The sequence below is a fragment of the Caretta caretta genome, chromosome 1, assembly GCF_965140235.1.
Source record: "Caretta caretta isolate rCarCar2 chromosome 1, rCarCar1.hap1, whole genome shotgun sequence".
Taxonomy (NCBI): Eukaryota; Metazoa; Chordata; order Testudines; family Cheloniidae; genus Caretta; species Caretta caretta.
In genome coordinates, this window is record NC_134206.1 from 353,139,852 (window position 1) to 353,161,853 (window position 22,002).

The 22,002-nt window shown below is 60.0% G+C and overlaps 1 protein-coding gene across 1 annotated transcript in view; it reads left to right on the forward strand.

The window, feature by feature from the left end:
- SND1 (staphylococcal nuclease and tudor domain containing 1) overlaps positions 1–3,953 on the forward strand; it is a 507,509-nt gene extending 503,556 nt beyond the window's left edge. The window contains exons 20-24 of the mRNA XM_048821939.2: positions 1,360–1,429; positions 2,228–2,341; positions 2,709–2,912; positions 3,261–3,305; positions 3,582–3,953. Of these exons, the coding sequence (XP_048677896.1) occupies positions 1,360–1,429; positions 2,228–2,341; positions 2,709–2,912; positions 3,261–3,305; positions 3,582–3,647 (499 nt within the window). The 3' untranslated portion in view covers positions 3,648–3,953. The remainder of the gene's footprint in view (positions 1–1,359; positions 1,430–2,227; positions 2,342–2,708; positions 2,913–3,260; positions 3,306–3,581) is intronic.
- The last annotated feature ends 18,049 nt before the right edge of the window (positions 3,954–22,002 follow it).

A 22,002-nucleotide genomic window follows, 5' to 3' on the forward strand; every position in this document is an offset into this window, starting at 1 on the left:
TGGTGCCCACTCCAACCCTGGGGCCAGGCTGGTTGCCGTGGCTGGGAAGGGACATGGCCCTGAGTGGCACCACCAGACACTGCCCTGCCCCGGCGTGGCACGGCCATAGAGCTCGCTGGTGATAGGACCCTCCTCCATGCTGCAGGGAGAAGCCACCTTCAACCTGGCTGCTAGGCTGCTCCCACCCCCTCCGGGGGCCGCAAGCCCCGACCCACCCTCCTGCTGCCAGGGGGAACAGACAGATGGGAAACGCAGCCCCCGAGTGTGCTGGGCAGCTGGGGGAGGCGGGGAGCTTGCCAGCACCTGGGCAGCTGTGAGTGGCGTTGACGTTGCTGATGCTGTGGGACAGCTGTGTTCACACCTCGGCACTGCGGGTCCCAGCCAGCTGCACCCCCGCCCTCTCCCCGCCCCATGCGGCGGAGCACGAGCCGGGGGGGCGCTCAGCTGTGCCTTGGTCTGAACCCCCAGCAGCGGCATCTCTGCTCCAACCTGCCTTACCCTCCTCGCCCCCCGCTCCAGCAGGGCAGCCCCCATTCTATCTGCACTGGCTCCTGCAGCCCCCTCTGGCGGGCATCGCCCCCTGCTGGGCGCTGAGCAAAGCTGGGGCCTCGGCAGGGGCTCGGGTGGAGGCTGCTGTTTGCTCTCACACCCAGGGAAGGCCAGTGGGGGTTCCCTCTGCCAGGCCCAGGCCTCCGCCTGGTGAGGAGAGGGCGCTCAGCGAGGGGCTCTGCGCCTGCCCCCCTGGAATCAGCTGCTGCTCCGGAGGCCTGCACTGGGGTGCAGATCTCTCCCGGGGGGCTCTGTGCAGGGACTCCGTGCCCGGCTCCCGGAGAGCCATGCGGGGCGCGCCAGGCCCAGCCCACAGTCAGTGGCTGCCAGGCTCTCGGTTCTGTCTCCCGCTGCCTCGGGGGGAAGAAGCCTGGCTCTGTGGTAGGGCAAAGCTGAGGTGTCTGTCCCACCATGGGCGTCTCTGTCGGTGCAAAGCCCGAGGCCGGATCTGCTGGCTAATTACCTCCATGGCGAGCGTGTTGGTTTAAGCAGCGCACATCAATCTGTTCATTAGTCACGGTGCTTTATGCTCCAAGGGCCCATTAATCTGTTCCTCCCCTCTCGGCTGCTGGGCTGGCTGCTCATCTGGGCGTGGAGCCTGGCCTGGGGGCAGGTACAGCAGGGGAGGGGCAGCGCTGGGGGGTCTGAGCAGGGCTGGGTTCGGGCTGGACCTCCGGAGCCCACTGGGGGGTCTGTCTAGGGGGCTCTCTGCCCCAGTCGGTCTCTCTCTCGGTCCCGTCGGCCTGGTCCTGTCTGTTGCGTGGCTGGGGCGCGTGGGGCTAGTTCTCACCCGTGTTTCCTGTTGGCCAGGTACCGGGCCCGCGTGGAGAAGGTGGAGTCGCCAGCCAGGGTGCACATCTTCTACATCGACTACGGCAACGTGAGTACCTGGCCCCTCCATGGGGACACCGTGGCCAGCTGGGCGGCCGCCGGCACGTTGACCACCCCAGCGGCCTGGCTAAGCAGAGCCAGCGGCAGGGCCGCTTGCCTCCAGCACGACCAGACCTGGACGCTTTGAGATCCGCAGGGCAGAGCCGTGCACAGGAGGCCCCCTTGTTGCCCACTCAGCCCCAGCCTTGGGCTGGCGGTTGCCAAAGCTTGGCTCCCCTCCCGCACCCTGCTGTCAGTTCCCGGGGTCATCGCACGATGGCCAGGCCAAGTCCTGCACCCGGCAGCTGTGTCTGGGCCTGGGGGCCGCGGGGCAATCTGCCACGGCTCGGTGCCTAGGCTCGGCGGCTTTCCCTCCCCAGCCACCACTGGAGAGCTTAGGGGCGCGGGTGTCAGCAGCGAGCTGACGAAGGGCCAAGCCGCAGTGGCCCCAGCGGACGAGCTGAGACGGGAACGCGGGCGCGGGGATCACACGGTTCCAGTGCAGAGGGTCGGAAACCTGCCCACCCACCTGGCACCCAAGCTCTGAGATCCTCGGGCTGGGGGTAAAGCAGCACTGGTCTCCCTGCCCCCACCCTGCTGTGTATCGCCCGGGGCAGGCGCGGCTTGGCTGTTCCCCTCACTGCCACACTCGGGTCCCCGCCTCGGCCGGGCTAGGTGCTCGGCGGGGGGAGATCCTCTGGCCCTGCTGCGCTGCCATGACATGCAGCGGGAGAGCTTGCCCGCCGTGCCGGAGCGCCCGCCGCCCTGGGGGGCCCCTGACCCCACAGTCCCTTTGCTCTCTGTGCAGAAGGAGACCCTGCCCTCCACGCGCCTGGGCACCCTGCCGCCTGCCTTCAGCACCCGCATCCTGCCCGCCCAGGCCATCGAGTACAAGTTTGCCTTCATCCAGGTGCCACAGGATGTAAGTATGCAGGGGCAGGGATCCCAGGGGGTGGGGCAGGGGCGGGGCTCCCCATGGAGGTGGAGCGGGGGGCTCCCCATAGGCGCAGGGCCTGGACCCAACCTGCCCAGAGCCCTGCTGCCCACAGTAGGCAAAATACATCTCTTCCCGACTCCAGGGAGGGGCCGATCGCATCGGCCATTCTCTCCATGTGTCCATCTCTGTCCAGCCGTCCCTCCCCTTCTCTGTCCGGCTTTGCACACCCCTCCGGCACACTCCACACTGCCCCGTGCGCTCAGTACCGGGCCTGGCTCCCGATGACGGCTCCGGCCACACGCATCGTCCGTGCCCAGCCCTGCGGCGACGGTCTCTCTCCCGGCTCTTCCAGGATGACGCACGTGCCGACGCGGTGGACAGCGTGGTCCGGGACATCCAGAACACCCAGTGCCTGCTGAACGTGGAGCACCTCGGGCCCAGCTGCCCCCAAGTCACCCTGCAGTTCGCCGACTCCAAGGGCGACGTGGGGCTGGGGCTGGTCAAGGAGGGGCTGGTCATGGTGGAGGCGCGGAAGGAGAAGCAGTTCCAGAAAGTGGTACATGAACCCCTCCCCTGTGGAGCGGGAGCAGGATGGGGGGTCCATGGGCTTGGCCTGCGGCTCTGGCCCAATGTGGGGGAACCGCGACTTGAGCCTGACCCGGGCTTTGATGATTTCCTGCTGACACCCCCCCACACACACACACACGCACGCTCACTCACTGGGGGTGACGGGAATTGTCTGACTCAGGCCCCCCACGCTCTGATCTCGCTGCTGAGCTCCCCGGCCCCGGGAATCCCCAGGTGACCTGGCACGGCGGGCAATTGGGGGGCATGGCTCGGGTGGGGCCAGGCCCAGCGGGAGAGAAGCATCCCCACCCCCCGTGACGGCCTTTGTCTCGTGCAGATCACCGAGTACCTGAACGCGCAGGAGCTGGCCAAGACCAACCGGGTGAGTCCAGGCCCCTGCGCCCGGCCCAGATCAGGCTTCGCAACGGCCTGTCCCCCAGCCCCAGGGCAGCTGGAGCAGGGCCAGTGCTGGCTCCTGCTCTGCAGGGGAGGCCTGAAGGCTGGTTGGGGTGGGGTCAGGTTTGTGTGGGTGGGGAACACAGTGGGAGGGTCTGGGGGGAGCAGCCAGGCAGGGGGGCCTGTGGGGCAGGGCGGAGGGGGAGCAGGAGGCCTCTCCCCGGCCCAGCATGGCTCTCACCTCTGCCCTTCTCCCCTGCAGCTGAATCTGTGGCGTTATGGAGACTTCCGGGCCGACGACGCGGATGAATTCGGCTACAGCCGCTAGGGGAGGCCCCGGGCTCCGGCCCCACCGCAGCCACCATGCCGCCGTCTCTCCTTCGTCTCCTCCCCAGCACCGCCAGCCGCCATGTCACCGCAGGGCCGGGGCCTGGCTCTACATCGCCCCACCCCCCTTGGCCTCGGCTCCACGACCCGGGCAGTGAGCCACTGGGGGTGGGGGTCGGGGGGGGGGGGAGCTTGGCCCCCCGCCCCAGTCCGACAAACAGGGGATCTGCCCTTGCCTCTGTCCTGCGCGGAGCCGGCTCTGGTCTGTATTTAAAGCTTTGGAGGCCCAATAAAGTAGTCGAGTGCTGCCCTGTCTCTTTGCGGCCAGGGCCTGCCGGCGTGGGGAGGAGCCGGGGCCTCAGTTAGGTACAAAGGGCCATTTCCGGTTTCCCGGCCCGGCGCGGAGAGGGGGGCTGGCTTGGGAGGGTCTGGGCTGAGGGCGCATGGCCGAGGGGGCAGTCTAGGGGGCCTGGCCTTGTGCACAGGCACACCTGTGAGCAGCCAGGGATGGAACCCAGGAGTCCGGGGGAGAAGGGCCCTTGAGCTGGGAAATGCCAGGTTTACACCAATTCGGGAGGGGGTCAGGTCCTGTGTGGACTGGGGGGGATCCCAGCTGTGATGTGGGGCAGGGCTCCAAGGCTGACTCCCCATTTCTCCTGCCCTCCCCTTGTGCCATGGCTCTGCACCCATCCCCCTTCGGTGGGTGCCCCTGGCCCTCCCTGCCCATTGGGGTCCCCCCGGTCTAACTCACTAGATGTCCCGAGGAGCTTGGCCTCATTCAGGGTGAGTCAGGGGTTTATTTGCCTCCCTTCCTCCTCCCAGGGGTGGCCATGCCGCACCCTGGGAGAACAGAGCCAAGGGGAAGCCCGAGCCCGTTGCTGCCTCCTGCAGCTGCCCCAGCCAAGGGGGTCATGGGCTGGGGCGGACAAGGGAACTAGTCCAGCCCCTACCATGTTCTCCTGAAACGCTGACCCCCTTCCTCCCTGAGCGCCTTGATCACACACAGGAGCCCTCCTCCTGCCTGTGTCCCCCACTTTGCACCCCAGTGCCAGGCACCCCACCACCATCGCCTGGCCCTGAGCCTCATGGCCCCCCTGGCCCTCCCACCCTGCTGGGCACTACCCTGCCCGAAGTTAGAAAGGGCAAAGCTGTGACCCAGGTAATTACCGGCCTGTCAGTCCGACATCGATCCCGGGCACGGAAATGGAGCAGCTGGTAAGGGTCTGGATTAATAAAGAATGACGGGAGGGTGATGCGATGAATGCAGATCAGTTTGGGGGCATGGGGATGGAGCTGGCATTGTTCTTTGGAGCGGTTACGGGGGTGGGAGCAGCAGGTGAAGGTAGCTGGTACCTGCGGTGCAGTCTCAGACTTGCTTTCACATGACAGTTTCATTAGGAAACTAGAATGCTAAACAATGAACCTGGCCCAGGTTAAATGCTGGCTGACAGGTCTCACGCTGTCATTGTTAGGGGACCCTTACAAGCAAGCGGGTGCGTGCCTGGGGGGCCACAGGGCTTGGTCCTTGGCCCTGTGCGAGTTAACACTTTTATCAGCGATCTAGAAGAAAACATCAACTCATCACTGGTAAAGTGTGGAGATGACACACAAATGGGAGGAGTGGTAATTGGTGAGGAGACAGATCACCGATACAGCGTGATCCGCACTGCTTGGTACAGTGGGCCTCAGCAAACTGGGTGTTCTGATGTCAATGTACATCTAGGAACACCGAGTGCAGCCACGCTTACAGGATGGGGGACTCTGGAGAAGATTTGGGAGGCCATGGTGGATAATGAGCTGAACAGGAGCTCCCAGGTCAGGCTGTGGCCGGAAGGGCTGATGTGATCCTGGGGTGCATGAACAGGCATCTCAGGTAGGAGCAGAGACGTGATTGTACTTCTACACTTGGCACTGGTGCGACCACTGCTCGGATCCTGTGCCCAGTTCTGGTGTCCACAAGTCGAGAAGGATGTTGATAAATGAGAGGGTTCAGCTATGAGAATAATTAAAGGGTTAGAAAACCTGCCCTAGAGTGATAGACTCAAAAGAACAGCCACACTGGGCCAGACCAAACGTCCATCTAGCCAGTGTCCTGTCTTCCCACAGCAGCCAATGCCAGGTGCCCCAGAGGGAATGCACAGAACAGGGAATCATCAAGTGATCCATCCCCTGTTGCTCATTCCCAGCTTATGGCAAACAGAGGCTAGGGACACCATTCCTGCCCCTCCTGGCTAATAGCCATTGATGGACCTATCCTCCATGAACTTATCTAGTTCTTTTTTGAACCCTGTTATAGAGTTGGCCTTCACAACATCCTCTGGCAAGGAGTTCCACAGGTTGACTGAGTTCTGTGAAGAAATACTTCCTTTTCTTTGTTTTAAACCTGCTGCCTATTAATTTCATGTGGTGACCCCGGGGAAGGAGGAGGGCTAACCAGCATGGCCTGACTTTAGGAGGGAGCTGAGGTGGAACTGGGGAAGGAGTAAATAACACTTCAGTAACAGCCGTGTTAGTCTGTCTTTGCAAAAAGAAAAGGAGTGCTTGTGAAGTGAGCTGTAGCTCACGAAAGCTCATGCTCAAATAAATTGGTTAGTCTCTAAGGTGCCACAAGTACTCCTTTTCTTTTTGCAAACACTTCCTTATTTGCTTTTGTAATGATGCTGGCTTTGGTGGGACCCAACTGAGAGTACCAATTCAGAACAAATTGCTTAGAGCAGGGCAGTTACAGCCCCAGGCTGGGGTTTCTGTGCACACCAAGGGAAACCAAACCAGCCAGCCAGAGAAGGCTTCAGTTTCACCCCACTGGCTAACCACCAGTCACCCAAGCAATTCCCTCAGACACTCCAGTTTCCCAGTATCCCCACCAGGGCCACTCGTTATGGGGACGACTGGTTATGAAAACCAATACCCCAGTAAAAGAACAAAGGTTCTCTCGATCCCAAAGGACCAAACCCCAGACCCAGGTCAATATACAACTCAGATCTTACCCACAAATCACGCTGTTGTCAACCCTTTAGAATCTAAAATCTAAACGTTTATTCATAAAAGGGAAAAGATAGAGACGAGAGCTAGAATTGGTGAAATGGAATCAATGACATACAGTGATGGCAAAGTTCTTGGTTCAGGCTTGTGGCAGCGATGGAATAAACGGCAGGTTCAAATCAAGTCTCTGGAGAACATCCCCAGCTGGGAGGGGTCCTTCAGTCCTTGGTTCAGAGCTTCAGTTTGTAGCAAGGTTCCTCCAGAGGTCAGAAGCAGGATTGAAGACAAAATGGAGGGCTTTCCAGGGCCTTTTATATCCTCTGCCATGTAGTTTGTGCTTCCTTTGTCTCAAATACAAGCTGCCCATCCCATGGCCTGGAAACACCTCAGAGTTCAGTCCCTAGGCAGGTCCCTGCATACCTGGCTGAGTCCCAAGGCGTGTCTGCCTTCTCTCAGTGGGTCACTTGTGTAGCTGATGGTCCTTCATGGGCCATCCAGCAGGCTAGGCAGAGCTGACACCTGGGGTGTCCCCCAGAAGCAGAGCACAGGTTTGAAATACAGACAGTACAGAGCCAGTACTTATAACTTTAACTGTAAAAATGATACACACAGACAGCATCATCCTAACCAGCCAACCATCACCTTGTCTTATTTCAGAGGAGCAGCCGTGTTAGTCTGTATTCACAAAAAGAACAGGAGGACTTGTGGCACCTTAGAGACTAACAAATCTATTTGAGCATAAGCTTTCGTGAGCTACAGCTCACTTCATCGGATGCAGCCGTAGCTCACGAAAGCTCATGCTCAAATAAATGGGTTAGTCTCTAAGGTGCCACAAGTCCTCCTGTTCTTTTTGCGAACCTTGTCTTAGACACCTCATTTTACCCCCTTTATACAAGATTTGGTGCCACTACAGGACCTTGGTTGCAACAGTGATCTATACGGCCCCAGGTCATGTCAATAATGTCTCAACTTTCTCCACACCAGCCATGATTTATAGACCTCAATCATATCCCTCCTTAGTCATCTCTTTTCCAAGCTATTTCGTTTAGCAAAGAGATGGTTAGGGGGTGACTTGATCACAGTCTGTAAGCACCTACCTGGGGGACAGAAATTGGAACAGAATTGCTCTTCAAGCGAGCAGCCACGGGTCTGAAAAGATCCAATGCTGGAAGTTTAAGCCGGATGAATTCTGACTCAAAATAAGGTACAAATTTTAACGGTAAAATGAACCATTGGAACAATGTGCCCAGGGTGGTGGTCTCTCTGTCACTGGCGAGTGGGTGCTTTCTCCAGCCCAGCGGGTCGCGCTTCCTCCGTACAAACCCCCAAGAGAGCTGTGCCATCCGCTCCCCCAGCATGTCATGGGGCTGCCCCATTCCTCTTCATCCATTTTTTCCGAAAATGGAACCGTTCTATGCAGCTATTCCCCACGCCATTTATTGCCCCGGAGGAGGAGCCTGAGTTTGAGGCACTGAGCCTCCGGCATCATCTGAAACCTTTTCAGTAGAGACAAATTCAACCTATTGTAGGTCATAACTATTTACAGCTATAAGGTGAGAACCCTTGTAGCACTTTACCCGTGAGCCCTGGGGGTGGAACAGCCGTTTTCCAGTCCTCAGGGCTGTTCTGTGCACTGCAGAGCCTTTAACTACTCTTCAATCCAGCCCATTACCTTGTCACTAGGCACAGTTTGTCCCAGCCGTGCAACCCTCGGAGGGGGCAGCTTGGGGCCTGAGGCTTCTGTACTTTGCACACATGCTCCTTGGCCTGACACGTCTGCTTCCGCAGCTCCAGGCTTGCTGGGGTCCCGTCTCTGCCTCTTGCTCTGCAGCTTGTGGCTCTGGTGCGCCCGTTCCTTTTCCACGCGCTGGGTCTCCACGCCATGGGGCCGCTTCGCTGGGGGATGTGCTAGGCTGGTCTTCCGAGCTTGCATCCCCTTTGTCCTCCAGCCCTGGGGGTGGAGCTTTCGGCCATCTGGCCACCTCACCCAGCTTATACGTCCTTTCCTTCTATTTCCCTTACCCGAAATCAACAACCCGAAAACAACAAGCTGTAACCTTGTCTGTTCCTGGCCTCTTTGCTTAGAATCTAGTTTACAAGCGCTTGGCTTTGGAGCCACAGCTAACCAGCAAACTGTGCAACTCCTGTCGGCTGCCCCACTCTCATGGTTTTTGGGGTACCCAGGATGTGTCACCTTGTTACCCCTTTGCCTCCAGCTCCCTGCCATCACCAGCCTGTGAGCCCCTCACACAGCTCCTCAGGGCTAGGCCAGCCCTTACTTTGCCTGGCAGGTTAACGGTAAGTGCACCCCTGCGATATCCAGCCCCTGACACTGGCTGCTCACAGGTGTACCAGGCGTGCTGTTCCTGAAGGAACGGGATGATCTTTCTCCACTAGAGTAAATGGTGGATTCTCTGTAACTTGAAGTCTTTAAATCAAGGTCTGAGGACATCAGTAGCTCCGCCAGAGGTGAGGGGCCTGTTACGGGACGGGGTGGGCGAGGTTCTGTGGCCTGCAATATGCAGGATGATCAAGATAGCTCCTGGCCTTCCAGTCTGGGAGTCTATAGACACAGCTTGTAATATTCAGCTCAGGGCATGCCCTTGGCTTCACACCACAGCACTGAGATCTATTTATAGTGAAAACAGGACTAGGGTTTGTCAAAGTCAGATTCGAGACTCACAAAATTTGTCAGACCACTCAGTGTCTTAGCAAAGCGCTTTGCCAATGCACCCAGATACGCGAGCCTTGAATCCGACTTTGACAGGTTGTTATCAAAGACTCAAGTTATAGTGAGTAAGAATATTGGAAACAAAAAGTTACATGTAAACCAAAATCATAACGGGCTTGCTAGAGACTAAATTTCGCGGCACGTGAACAGGTTCTCTCGCGGTCACGGGGGATGACGAGTTCCAGGGGCGGGTGCCCCCTCTGCTGTGGTCATGACGGCGAGTGCTAAGGATTCCCAGAGCCGGTCTTTCCTTCAGGCAGCCAGGCCTGGCAGTGAGCGTCCACCGCAGTAGCCCCTAACCGTAGGTGCGGGGAGGGGAGGGGAACCTGGGCCCACCCTGCTCCCTCGGGTTCCCGCCCGGGGCCCTGGGAAACCAGTTATCCTCATGCAGAGCTCAGGGCTCCGTGTCATTCCCTGGGTCGCTTCCTACCCTTAGGCCTGCTTCGGGCATCTCCAGCTGGCAGCAGCTCGGCGTCCCCGTGGTCAACCAGATCTCCGCGGCACGACAGGGTCCCCGGCTGCAGCCCTCTGGAGTCTCAGCGGCGCCTCGGCGGGAGCCCACAATGCACAGCCGGTCGTCTCCTCGGCCAACCAGACTGGAGCTGCTTCCTTTTATATGCACCCTCCACCAGGAGCATGCCCAGCAAGGGCAAGGGGGCATGACCCAAAGTTAAGCCCTGCCTGACGCGTGTGGGGTTGGTACACCCAGTCACCCTCACTCAAAGTTGTTCAGTGTTTTCAACCAAGGCTGGTTGAGACCCTATTTTCATGGAGGCAAACGCACTGTCCAGTGACCTCCTAGGTGCAGGATGCGGGGTGTCTTCTGGAAATACCCCCCCCTGCCCCGACTTCATTGTCTTTGCACACAGAGATGGGATAATTCCCCCAACCCCTCCGGCACTTGTTCTTTCCTGGGTCTCCTTTCCTCTTGACTTCACTTCTCTTTGTTACCATTGGACTTTGTGTGTAAATGGGCATCGGGTGTCTTAGCCCCCAGTGCGTCCCGGACACCCGCTTGGGAGTACAGTTCCTGACCTCCGGGCTGGAGGAAAACCTCTTTGTCACCTTTGCTGGTGACTAACAACTTGCTATCAACTTTGCAAACATGTTGTCAGCCTGGACAGGTGCAACTCCTTACCCGGTGTCTGTCCCAATGACAGTAATGATCAGTGTGACTCCGGCTTCCACTTGCCCCCTCGCCTGATGTCCTCTGGTGAACTAGAAATGTGCACCCCAAAATCATGAGCTTTCTGTGACCCTTCTCAGTTGGCATTTTGGGGTTCTGGGGTCACACAGGCCTGGTACCACCCTTGAGTCTGGGGCCAGGGGGTGGCGGAAGCCAGCGGTGCCATGGAAACCCAGCAGTGCTGGTGGCGAAGAAATTCTCACTTGTGTTGAAGGGAATCGGGAGCCAGCCGGGTGTGAGGGGGTTGATGCCAGGATTTCAGCTTCTCACACGCACAGCTGGGACCTCGCTGTGAGGGGAATGCCCGCCCCCCACCCCCATCTCTGCCTACGTATCTGGTACTGCCTGCAGTCAGGCCAAGCGTGACTTTATGGGCCCCAGCTCCGTGAGCCGTTGTCATGGAGTGTGGGGGAGTCCAGGCCCTGCACCCCTCTTCCTGGGATTCACTGAGACTCTCAGCCAGCCAGTAAAACAGAAGGTTTATTGGACAACAGGAACACAGTCCAAAACGGAGCTTGTGGGTACAACTGGTCAACTCAGTCAAGTCTTTCTGGGGGAGCAGGGAGCTCAGACCCCAGCCCTGGGGTTCCCTGTGTTCCTCCACCCAGCCCCAAACTGAAACTAAACCCCCCGCCCAGCAGGCTCCCTCCTGCAGCCTCTGTTCACATTCCTGGCAGAGGTGTCACCTCCCTCTCCCCCTCCTGGCTCAGGTGACAGGCTCTCAGGTCTCCCATCCCCAGTGAAACCCCCCTGCCACATTCCCAGGTCAACACTCCCCCCCTCCCTGCTCTGTCACAGCCCATCACCATGATGAGGAGCCAGTGGACAAGCTCCCCAGGGTCCCAGCCCTACCCAGGCGGGTGAGGGAGTGGGGGTCGTGTTCATGGCTCTTTGCCCTTGGCCTCCCTGCTGGGTCGGAAGGAACCATTTTTAAGCCCCAGCTCCCGGAGTCAGGGGATTTCAATCTTCATTTTAAAAGGAAGTCTCTTCCATTGGAGAGAAAAGCTGGAGACCTCTGCCCTGGGTGTGACCGAGGCAGGGACACTGCCTGAGTCTGTAGTGAGCCTGAGCCCACTGCGCTGAGAGGGGGACGCTGCCCTGTGCAGCTCTGTGTGGGTTTTAATGCCCAGTCCCCACTGTTCTGGGGGACCCTGCCAGCCCCACTCCTGCAGGCTGCCCCCCCCCCCCGACACCAAGCTTCTGGGGTGGGAGGGAGAGCATGGGGAGGGGAGTGCAAGGATGTGAGGTCAGGGTTATGTCCCTCAGTCGCAGCATGGTACCACAAGGGGTATTATGGGGGCTGCCCCCCCCCAAGCATAGGCACTGGGTGTTGCTGGACATGGGATACTTTATCCATAAGCTGCTGGCACCACTGTATGGTTGCCCCTTCCCCAGTCCCACCTCAGCCCCCTCCTGGAGTCAGGCCATGCTGGTTAGCCCCTGTTACAGCTGGGGAAACTGAGGCAGTAGACACTGGCAGCAGAGCCAGGTGTATAACCCAGCTGTCCTGGAGCCCAGCCCCTTCTCTGCTCCGGGCTGGGCAGCCCTGAGCCTGCACCCCCCAGCTGGAGAGCCTCGCTGCAGGGCTGGGGCTTAACCCCGTCTCCTGGGCAGCAGACACCTCCCGTTCCCAGCGCTGGCGGCTGGGGCATAAACATTATCATTTAATTGTTGAGCCTCATTAAGCGCAGCCCCAGGGGCACACGCTCTGGCATGGCCGTTGTGGGATTTATGGGGCAATAACGCGCCCAGCCCTCCATGGGTGCTGCAGGGCCATCCATTAGGGTTATTTAATGCCAATTACCGGCGATCAGGGCTGCTGCTGGCACCAGTGCCGACAGCCCCCGGGATTTAGGGCCCAGCATAGGCGTGGCCCTCGGCACAGAGGAGCCGCTGGCTTTGTCACCCCCAGCAGCGCTGGCCCTAAAGCTGCCCAGCTGCCTTCGCCGGGAGATTTACGGCCGCTGACCCCAGCGTGAATGCCCCTTTGGGGAGGGGAAATGGGGAACGAGTCTGGAGAGCCTGAGTAGGGCACAAGTTCCTGGGGCTCTAACACACTGCGTCTAGCCGCAGCCACCCTCCCGGGGCAGACCTCAGCCCCATGGCCCTGGCCTGGGCTCACAATAGTTAGCCGGCACCCGCAGGGAATATCTTCTGTTCAATATCTTCATAAATGATCTGGAGGATGGTGTGGATTGCACTCTCAGCAAATTTGCGGATGATACTAAACTGGGAGGAGTGGTAGATACGCTGGAGGGCAGGGATAGGATACAGAAGGCCCTAGACAAATTAGAGAATTGGGCCAAAAGAAATCTAAAGAGGACCTGCTTGACCTAATCGTACTGGAGCAACTGTATGAACAGTGCCCTTCCGACCTGAGGCTGTGGCTGGTGGACAAAAAGCTCGAGAACCCCCAGCACGCAGGGCAGCTGGCCGACGAGTTTGTGAACAGTCGGTCAGGGGGTAGCCGGGAGGAGTCCCAAAAGAACAGGCCCCCCCTCCCCCCCCAATGCAGAGAGAGAGTCACCAGGGGGCCTCCCAGCGGGGAAATAGGGAGAACCCCCTCCAAAGGGGAACGCCTGGCGTCGGGCCCCTCCGACCCGCTCGAGGGGACCAACGTGACCTGAGCTACTATCACTGTGGCCAGAGAGGCCACGTACGGACCCAGTGCCCCGGGCTCAGGGACAGACTGAGCAGACCCAACCTACCCAGGGTTAACTGGGTAGGGACCCAGCTGGACGAGGGGCAGACAGCCCAGGCAAGGGGGGCTGCCAGCTTACCACCTGCTCCAGAGGGAAGAGTACCCCAGGCCAGCTCCGCCAGAGGGCTGGAGGCTCTGGACTCAGGGTGCTCGGTTTACAGGGTGGGCGCGGGGCTGTCCCTCCGGAGAGAGTGCCTTGTTCCCCTGGAGGTGGATGGGAGGAAGGTCAATGGATACTGGGATACGGGCGCGGAGGTGACGCTGGCCCGGCCCGAGGTGGTGGCCCCAGATCGGGTGGTGCCCAACACCTACCTGACCCTGACAGGGGTGGGCGGGACCCCATTTAAGGTGCCCGTGGCAAGGGTACACCTGAAATGGGGGGCCAAGGAGGGCCCCAAGGATGTGGGGGTACACCACCGTTTGCCCACTGAAGTTTTGATGGGGGGAGACCTAGAGGACTGGCCAAGCAAGCCCCAGACCGCCCTGGTTGTGACCCGTAGCCAGAGCCGGCGAGGGCCACTGCTCCCTGACCTCGGGGAGGGTACCGCACCGGAGGCGCAGGACCCTACCCTGGTGGGGAGGGAGCGCCGAGGGGCACGGCTCAGAGAGGCTGAGGCCTCAGACCTGGCCACTGTGGGGGAACCGGTCCCCATCCCTTCCCCAGCTGCTGAGTTCCAGGCCGAGTTGAGGAAAGATCCCTCCTTGCAGAAGCTCAGGGACCTGGCCGACCTCGGTGTGGTACGGACCATGAGGAGAGGCTGCCAGGAGAGGTTCCTGTGGGAGAAGGGGTTCCTGTACCGAGAATGGGCTCCCACAAGGGAAGTGGAGTCCTGTGGGATCAGGAGGCAGCTGGTGGTCCCCCAGAAGTATCGCCGCAAGCTCCTGTACCTGGCCCATGACATCCCCCTCGCAGGGCACCAGGGAATCCGGCGCACCCGGCAGAGGTTGCTACAGAACTTTTACTGGCCCGGGGTCTTTACCACGGTCCGGCAGTATTGCCGATCCTGCGACCCCTGTCAGAGGGTGGGGAAGGCCCGGGACAAGGGGAAAGCGGCTTTGAGACCTTTGCCCATCATAGAGGAGCCTTTCCAGAAGGTGGCCATGGACATCGTGGGGCCTCTCAGCAAGATGACCCGGTCGGGGAAGAAATACATTCTGGTGGTGGTAGATTTTGCCACCCGCTACCCCGAGGCAGTGCCCTTAGCTTCCATTGAAGCAGACACCGTGGCCGATGCGCTCCTGACCATTTTCAGCCGAGTGGGGTTCCCCAAGGAAGTCTTGACAGACCAAGGCTCCAACTTCATGTCGGCCCTGCTCCGGTGCTTGTGGGAGAAATGTGGGGTCCGGCACGACTGGGCCTCAGCTTATCACCCCCAGTCCAACGGGCTGGTGGAGAGGTTTAACGGGACGCTAAAGATGATGCTGAAAACCTTTATGAACCAGCACCCGCAGGATTGGGACAAGTACTTGCCTCACCTGCTGTTCGCGTACAGGGAGGTGCCCCAGGAGTCTACCGGATTTTCACCTTTCGAACTGTTATATGGAAGGAGGGTGAGGGGCCCCCTGGACCTGATGAGAGACGAGTGGGAGGGGAAGGCCACTCCCGATGGAGAGTCAGTGGTGGAGTATGTCCTGATCTTCCGAGAGAGACTGGCTGAACTCATGGGCCTGGCCAGGGAGAATCTGGCCAGAGCCCAGAGGAAGCAGAAGGTCTGGTATGACCGCACAGCGCGGGCCCGTGCCTACGCCACCGGGGATCCGGTGATGGTTCTCCTCCCCGTGAGAAAGAACAAACTACAGGCCGCCTGGGAGGTCCCTTTCAAGGTCGTCAAGCAGCTCAATGAGGTAAACTATGTGGTGGAGCTGTCGAACCGGGCGCACCACCGCCGGGTGTACCATGAGAATATGATGAAGCCATATTATGCCAGGGGGAATGTGGTGTTGGCCGTGTGTGGACAGTGGGAGGAGCAGGGAGATGACCCTTTAGTAGATCTATTCCCTGGGACCAGAGCTGGTTCCCCTCTGGAAACAATTCCCCTCTCGGATCAGCTAACCCCTGCCCAGGAAGCTGAGGTAGGGGGTGCTGCATCCGTACTGACAGCTGTTTTCCAACCAGCCTGGACGCACTAATCTGACTGTCCACCGGGTGCAGACAGGGTCGCACCCGCCGATAAGATGCTCCCCCTTCCGAGTCACAGGGAAAACTGCTCAGGACCTGGAAAGAGAGGTCCGGGACATGCTGGCTTTGGGGGTGATCCAGCCATCGGCCAGCCCTTGGGCCTCGCCGGTGGTGCTGGTCCCCAAAAAGGACGGGTCGGTCCGGTTCTGCGTGGACTATCGGAAGCTCAATGCCATCGCTGTATCTGATGCCTACCCCATGCCCAGGCCGGACGAGCTCCTAGACGAGCTGGGAGGAGCTCGGTACCTTACCACCATGGACCTTACAAAGGGCTACTGGCAAGTGCCGCTGGATGCAGATGCCCGGCTGAAATCGGCCTTTATCACCCCTCTGGGGCTTTATGAGTTCCTGACCCTGCCTTTCGGCCTCAAGGGAGAGCCTGTCACCTTCCAGCGCCTGGTGGACCAGCTCCTGAGGGGGATGGAGAGTTTTGCCGTGGCGTATATTGATGACATCTGTGTCTTTAGCCAGACCTGGGAGGACCACGTGTCCCAGGTTAGACAAGTGCTGGACGACTCCAGGGGGCTGGGCTGACTGTAAAAGCGGAGAAGTGCAAGGTGGGGATGGCGGAAGTGTCTTACCTGGGCCATCGGGTGGGGAGCGGCCGCCTAAAGCCAGAACCAGCCAAGGTGGAGGTGATCAGAGACTGGCCCGCTCCCCACACCAAAAAGCAGGTCCAAGCCTTTATTGGGATGGCAGGATACTACCGAAGATTTGTGCCCCACTTTAGCACCATAGCCACCCCCATCACTGAGCTATGCAAGAAGGGGAAGCCAGACAAGGTGGTCTGGACCGAGCAGTGCCAGGAGGCTTTCCGGGCGCTGAAGGAGGCTCTGGTTAGTGGCCCAATTCTGGCAAACCCAGACTTTGACAAGCCCTTTGTGGTGTTCACCGACGCCTCAGACACGGGACTGGGGGTGGTGTTAATGCAGGAGGATGAAAAGGGGGAGAGACACCCCATCGTGTACCTGAGCAAGAAGTTGCTACCCCGGGAGCAACACTACGCGGCCATCGAGAAGGAGTGCCTGGCCATGGTGTGGGCCCTCAAGAAACTAGAGCCCTATCTCTTTGGGCGACACTTCACCGTGTACACCGACCACTCTCCCCTGACCTGGCCGCACCAGATGAAAGGAGCCAACGGCAAGCTCCTGAGATGGAGCCTGCTCCTGCAGGATTACGACATGGACGTGGTCCACGTGAAGGGAAGTGCCAACATGATAGCAGATGCGCTGTCCCGGAGAGGGGACCCTGAACTTCCCCAGGTCACTGGTCACAGTGACCCCGCTCAGTTCAGTCTCGAAGGGGGGAGAGATGTGACGAAGTGACTCAGCAGGGAGGGGGGAGTGTTGACCTGGGAATGTGCCCTGGGGATGGGAGACCTGAGAGCCTGTTACCTGAGCCGGGAGGGGGAGGGGGAGGTAACACTTCTGCCCAGGAATGTGAACAGAGGCTGCAGGAGGGAGCCTGCTGGGGGGGTTTAGTTTCAGTTTGGGGCTGGGTGGAGGAACACAGGGAACCCCAGGGCTGGGGTCTAAGCTCCCTGCTCCCCCAGAAGGACTTGACTGAGGGGTCCTGGGTGTCCCCACAGCTCTGTTTTGGACTGTGTTCCTGTTGTCCAATAAACCTTCTGTTTTACTGGCTGGCTGAGAGTCTCAGTGAATCCCTGGAAGAGGGGTGCAGGGCCTGGACTCCCCCACACCCCGTGACAACGACACCTACTGAGGGAGATCTGCCCTGGCTCAGTTGGGCAGGGCCTCATGGGCACCAGGTTTGTATAATTTTTGGTGGTGCCCAGAACAGGTCCAAGCAGAGCCTTCTCACCCATAGGACAGACCAGGGCAGCTGCCCCAGGCCCTGTGCTTTGGGGGGCCCTGTGCTTCAGGGGGATGCAGGGTCCAGGGCGGCTGGTCCCCGTGCACTTATCTTTCTATCTATCCCCACACACCCTATCTATCTATCTATCTATCTATCTATCTATCTATCTATCTATCTACCCCAGACACCCCCTCTATCTATCTATCTATCTATCTATCTATCTATCCCCACACACCCCCTCTATCTATCTATCTATCTATCTATCTATCTATCTATCTATCCCCAGACACCCCCTCTATCTATCTATCTATCTATCTATCTATCTATCTATCTATCTATCCATCCCCAGACACCCCCTCTATCTATCTATCTATCTATCTATCTATCTATCTATCTATCTATCTATCCCCAGACACCCCCTCTATCTATCTATCTATCTATCTATCTATCTATCTATCTATCCCCAGACACCCCCTCTATCTATCTATCTATCTATCTATCTATCTATCCCCAGACACCCCCTCTATCTATCTATCTATCCCGCAGTAGGACAGGTCTGCGGCAGAGGAAGGAACATTGCTCATCTCAGCTCTTTCTCTCCCCAGCTAGTCTTGGCCAATTAGTCCCCGGCGCTGAGGGGGAGGGCGGCTGGGTGGGTTTTGCTGCCTGTCCCTGGGGCTGATGTTTTATTGATTGGGTTGCTCACTTTGTTGTTGCTGGGGGGGGCGAGCCGGGGGGATGCAGCAGAGAATTCCCTTGGGTGAGCTGCACATGCTGCTGCTTGGAGGCTATTTTGGGAGCTTCCCCTCTTGCCTGTTGTTACTGATATGCTAATTAGAGGCCATGCTAATTTAATTTGAACATAATTGCAGTGTAGTGCACTGTATGGCATGTTTCAATAATTCATGCTAGCCAATTATTGTAATTGGAACAATATTTACACAAGCTTTGGGGACGCTGCCTGCCCCATGGCTGCAGGGCTGGGAGGGGGCTCAGGGGTGTGGCCGGGCCATCACCTGCGCCCACTTGGGTGGGAAACCTGAGCCTTCCTGGTTCTTCTGTTGACGCCCATCACCATGGTGTCTAGGTGCCTCTCAGGCAGGCCCAGCAGCCCCTGCCCTCACCCAGGCCACGAGGGAACGCCCTGCTCGTGTACACCCGGCCCCTGCTGAGCGCAGGATGACTGAGGTGTAACAGACGCAGGCCGCACTCCCTGCCTGGGCTGCGAGTCGGACGCCCCGGGGCACGGGCAGGGCAGGACCCAGCGCCCCCAGCCCTTGTTCCAGGTGGGCTGCGCTCCAGCGGCGAGAGTGGAGCGGGGCAGGCCGCTGGCTGACAAGCTGCGATGGGTGGGTGAGGCTGCCTGGCTTCCCGTGCTCCTTGGCAGCAAGATTCCCGCGAGCCATGGCAGTGGTTCCTGGTGGCCGAGCCACCCTGCGAGCAGCCCCCTCACCCCCTCCGCTCTGTGCTCGGAAAAGCCGGCGGGCGGCACTGACCCAGCTAGCGCTCGCTGCTCTCCCCGGGACAGGCGGGTGGGAGCCGTGACGCAGGCATTGCGAAGTGACACGTTTCCAGGCAGCATTGGTGCATGCACGCACGCTTGCTTGTGTGCACACGCACACACCCACTGGGATCCCTCTGTTCCCAGGCAGCACTGGTGCGTGCGTGTACACACACAGAGGTCCCCCCAAGCCAAGAGCTGCTTGTGCCCCCCACATTACTTCATGGCACAGGCACCGGTATGGCCAAACCATGCCCAAAGCGCCCCTCCTGCCAGACCTTCCCCCAGGCCTGCAGCCACGGCCCTCATGAGACCTGGCAGGCCCCCAGCCCAGCGGGCAGGGAGCCAGGACGGGAGCACTGGGGAGGAGCCTGGCTCTGCAGTGTGTGCGGGCTGCAAGGTGCCACGGATGCCACGGCACTGCACGGGTGGGAGCAGGCCCTGGCTGATGGGTCTGGGACACAGGCCGGAGCTGGGAAAGCAGGGCCCTCCAGTGTCTCACCCAGGCTCTCCCTGGCATCTCCGACGGGAGAACCGCAAAGACACCAAATGCGCCCATGCCTCTGCCCAGACGCCCGGCCCCCGGCCACACTAGGGCTATTCAGCCAACCTGCATGCAGCAGAGACGGGCTGGACTGAGAGTGTGTGAGTGTGTTGGGGACACTGGGGCAAGGTGTGTACATCTCTGGGTACAGTAGCTGTGGGTTAGGTCATGTGCTGTGTTGTCGGCCTGGCTTGACGTGCATAATGGGACCTGCGGGAGGCCTCGTTTCTTGGGGCCCAGGCTTAATGGAAACGGAAAGTCTGTCCCAGCTAAAATGAGGGGGACCCCCAGGGAACCGCTGACAATGCACAAGAGAACAATGGGCAGCATAGGACAGGAACGCAAGAGAGGCAAAGAGGAAGTCGGGCGTGGACAGAGCCTGCTGTACAGGATCGGCTCCTACGCGGCGGCCACGCCAGTCCTCCAGCGTGTGGTGCAATGGCCAGTCTGTGCAGCGAGCTGTGTGAACGTGGCTAAAGACAGAGGTTTGCTGTGTAACTCTGGATGCGGGGTACGCCCTGCTCCCACCCCCTGCACTGAGTCTGAGCAACACAGCGGAGCTTTGCTGCCTGCCGGGTACAGGCACCTGAGTGACGAGAGCGGAGTCGACGTGAGTTCTTGGGGAACTGAGTGGAATGAGGTCTGGTTGTGTGTGTGTGGGGGGAGCGGGGCTGTGCATAGCCTTGTTTGAGCGTTTTTCTGCGGTTGTCTAGGTACAGTTGCTGTGTGTCACAGGGTTGCCAACCCTCCCGGTTTTGTTGGGAGTCTCCCAGTATTGGGCTCTGTCTCCCAGAGGCTGCTGCAGCCAAACCGGGAGATTTTAGGTGCCAACTGTCCAGTGCGGCAGCAGGGCTAAGGCAGGCTCCCTACCTGCCCTGGCCCCACGATGCTCCTGGAAGCTGCCGACATGTCCCTGCAGCCCCTGAGGGGCGGGAAGGCAGGGGGCTGCTGTGTGCTGCCCCTTCCCCCAGCACCAACTTTGCAGCCCCCATTGGCCTGGAGCTGAGGCCAATGGGATCTCCGAGGGTGGTGCCTGTAGGTGTGGGCAGCGTGCGGAGACCCCCTGCCCTTCCCAGGGGCCGGAGGGACGTGTCAGCAGCTTCCGGGAGTGATGCATGTTGTGTAGCTGAGCGTGCAGTGTGTGTGTGTGTATACCTGTGAGGGAGCTGTGACCTGTGGGGTCCCAGGGCAGAAAGCAGCCCCTCCCCCTGCAGGGGGCTCTGGCTGGCTGCGGGGAGGCCCCCAGCCCTGCTCTGGGGTCAGTGACATGAACCAAAGGGACTTTCCCCTGCAGCGCTGCGACCCTACACGCAGGAGATGCTGGGAAAGGCCCTGGCAGCCAGGACAGCTGCTCTCTCTGCAGCAGGCCTGGAGCCCAGCCCCTGTCCCTGTCTTTCTCCTGCCAACCAGCCCCCAGCCCCATCACCTGGGGTGTAGGTGTGGGGGGGCCTTCCCTGCTGCCCAGGGTGGGGGGAGTGCGCAGCTGTGCGGGCAGCTCTTGGGGCGGTGACCCACCCGCCCTGGCCGAGTCGCTGCTGGCTGTGCCCCATTGCTCTGGGGCATGTCAGGGTCTCCGTGCCAGCCAGTCGCCCGGTCAGATGCAGTGCCCCAGGGATGGGCACAGAGGGCAGGGGGAGGGGGCAGGCTAGGGAGGCACATGGGGGGGAGCAGCCTTAGACCGGCCAGGCAGAGGAGGAAGGAGGGAGGCAGCAGACGGGGCAGAGATGAACGGTGCCAGGGTGAGACGGGAAACTGGAGTCCTCACTGCCAGTGCCAGCCCCACACTCCGGCCAAGGGCTCGCTGGTTCCCCGCATCCACTCTGCTCCCACTGGAGTCCCCGGTTCCTGGCTTGCTCCATCCCCGGCCCTTTGCCCTGTGCTCCAGGTGGCTTTGGGAATGGCCAGGGGCTGCTTTCCCAGGATGCCAATGCCCAGTGTCTGCTGCCCCCTCCCCTCCTAGCCGGGAGCTAGGCTGGTGTCTGCCAGAGAGACTGCACCCGCTGCAGCCCCCGGGAGCGGCGTTTGCCCCCACCCGCGGCAGCGAGCCGTGACGGCGAGTCATCCCCACGGCATGGTTATTCCCGGCCCTCCAGGGGGGGCGCCTGCTGCGAAGCCGGCGATGCGATTCGAGGCTGAAGTGAACTGGATCTGCGGCGATTGCTGGGCCCCGAACAGCGAATCCGTCATGCTTAACCCCACAGCAGCCCAGCCCCCGGCCTCCGGCACCTGCAGGGAGCAGCCGGGCCGAGCCTCACTTCCCAAGGCTCGCTACCCGGAGGCCACGTGCCCGAATCCCTTGGACGTGTGTCCTGTGGCCAGGCGCTGGAGGGCTCTGCCCATTCCCCTCCCTCCGTGGAAAGGTCTCTGTGGGGGAGTCTGAACTGGGTCCTACACTGCGGGAATCCTGCAGCCACCTCCGCCCAGCAACAGTGACCCCCGCACCCCTCCGCCTCCCAGTCCTCTCCCTGCCACGGGGACTGGAATAGAGCCGCTGAGACCCTAGAGCAGAGCCAGCACTAGTGAGGTGCTGATCCCTGGAGCTCCTGGACAGACCACGAGCCCCTCCTTGGGCCCCACTCTGGCTGCCACGTGGCTCCGTAGGCGGGGCCCAGACTGGGTGGACCTGCCCCTCATTTGCAGTTTCCACGGTATGCATCTGATGAAGTGAGCTGTAGCTCACGAAAGCTCATGCTCAAATAAATTGGTTAGTCTCTAAG